This window comes from Cebus imitator, unplaced genomic scaffold (genome assembly GCF_001604975.1).
Source record: "Cebus imitator isolate Cc_AM_T3 unplaced genomic scaffold, Cebus_imitator-1.0 Scaffold529, whole genome shotgun sequence".
Taxonomy (NCBI): Eukaryota; Metazoa; Chordata; class Mammalia; order Primates; family Cebidae; genus Cebus; species Cebus imitator.
The window spans coordinates 460,252-462,232 of record NW_016107844.1 but is presented as its reverse complement, the minus strand read 5'-3'; the positions used below and the strand labels follow the sequence as shown (position 1 = coordinate 462,232).

General features: G+C 45.8%; 1 protein-coding gene across 9 annotated transcripts in view; it reads left to right on the top strand.

The window, feature by feature from the left end:
* Nucleotides 1-1,981, top strand: part of TMEM44 (transmembrane protein 44) — a 41,055-nt gene that overhangs the window by 34,348 nt on the left and 4,726 nt on the right. For 3 of the 9 annotated variants that reach the window (XM_017514624.2, XM_037733472.1, XM_017514629.2), the window contains exon 10: nucleotides 1,785-1,817. The exons of 4 other annotated variants lie outside the window; for them this stretch is intronic. In XM_017514624.2, the coding sequence (XP_017370113.1) occupies nucleotides 1,785-1,817 (33 nt within the window). The remainder of the gene's footprint in view (nucleotides 1-1,784; nucleotides 1,818-1,981) is intronic. 2 more of the 9 variants (XM_017514625.2, XM_017514631.2) reach the window with 1 other exon arrangement.

Below are 1,981 nucleotides of genomic sequence, written 5' to 3'. Positions count from 1 at the left end.
GGGTGTTTTAGAGTTATCTTTTAGAGACACATATGAAATATTTATGGATTAAATGATTTACACCTGGCTGGGCATGGTGGCTCATGCCTGTAATCCCAACACTTTGGGAAGCCAAGGCAGGCTGATCACTTGAGGTCAGGAGTTCAAGACTTGCCTGGCCAACATGGTGAAACCCTGTCTCTATTAAAAATACAAAAATTAGCCGGGCATGGTCATGGGGGCCTGTAATCCCAGCTACTCAGGATGCTAAGGCAGGAGAATCGCTTGAACACGGGAGGCAGAGGTTGCAGTGGGCCAAGATCATGCCATTGGACTCCAGCCTGGGTGACATGAGTGAAACTCCATCTCAAATAAATTAAAAAAATGAAAATTAGGTCAGGTGCAGTGGCTCGTGCCTGCCTGGGCAACAAGAGTAAAACTCCATCTCAAATAAATAAATAAACGAAATCAAATGAATTTAGGCCAGGTGCAGTGGCTCATGCCTGTAATCCCAGCACTTTGGGTAGCTGGGGTAGGAGGATTGCTTGAACTCAGGAGTTCGAGACCAGTCTGGGCACCAGAGGGAGACCTCATGTCTACTAAAAAAATAAAATAAAATAAAAATTAGCCAGGCATGGTGGTACATACCTGTAGTCACAGCTACTCAGGAGGCTGAGGCAGAAGGATCACTTGAGCCCAAGAGGTGGAGGCAGCAGTGAGCTATGACCATGTCCGTGCACTCCAGCCTGGGTGGCAAAGCAAGCCCCTCTCTCAAATTAATTCCTTTTTTAAAAATGAAAAATTTAAAGAGTTGAACATACTTGGTTTTAATGTGATAATAACCCTAAATCCTGTGGACCGTTCAGACTGCCTGCTATTTAACAGTCATGTACAGATCAATGTAACAGATACTCATAGATCCTTAGCTTTATGTCAGAAACATACATTTCCTGCCGGGCATGGTGGCTCACACCTATAATCCCAGCACTTTGGGAGGCCGAGGTGGGCAGATCACAATGTCAGGAGTTCGAGAACAGCCTGGCCAATATGGTGAAACCCCGTCTCTACTAAAACTACAAAAATTAGCTGGTCGTGGTGGCAGGTGCCTGTAGTCCCAGCTACTCAGAAGGCTGAGGCAGTAGAATCGCTTGAACCTGGGAGGCAGAGGTTGCTGTGAGCAGAGATCACACCATTGCACTCCAGCCTGGGCGGCTCAGTGAGACTTCGTCTCAAAAAAAAAACAACATACATTTCCCAGGTGCTGCAGGAGGTGCTGGAGTAACAAGGACAGACGTGATGCCTGCCCTGCAAGAATTTGAGTCAGACATACTTGAGGTTTGGAGTGGGACCAACCATGCAGTAAACACTGACTACAAATGAATCTTGGCTGGTACCAAATACCCCGATTTCGCAAGGCAGGGATTTTATTGGCATCTCTTTCTTAGTTTTATGGGTTTGAGTTGAATCATGTCAACCATGTGGTTAATAAATGAGAGATTTATTATTATTACTACTCCTAATAATTTCTACTAACGGTAATTTTTAAATCTTGATAGATTATAATTTTTCCCAGGACATGCAGCCTTTCATAAGTATAACTATCTCACTGATCATGTAGCTCAATTGCAACTGCTGGGAGCTGCTGCCTTCCTGCTTGCTGAAGTCACCTGTCGCTTTGCCCCCAGCCATCTAAGGGCCTGTCTCCTGGTTCACTGAGCAGACAGGCTGGCCCTGAGCTCTGCTCTGCTGTGTGATGGTGGCAAAATCTGTCCAACGCTTTTCCTATCTCTCTTTTTATTCTACAGCAGAAGTATTGGGAGGCCCTAAACTCGGAGCAGGTATGGACAGTCATGCTCTTTCTCTTCCAGGAGGGGTTTACCTATGGCTTGATTTCAGTCCCTGTTTTTGTGAGACCTCCTTAGATGACTGGCCCAATGACAAATTCCTTTAGTAAAAGAAAAAATGTCCGCCAGGCACAGCGGCTCCCGCCTGTAATCCCAGC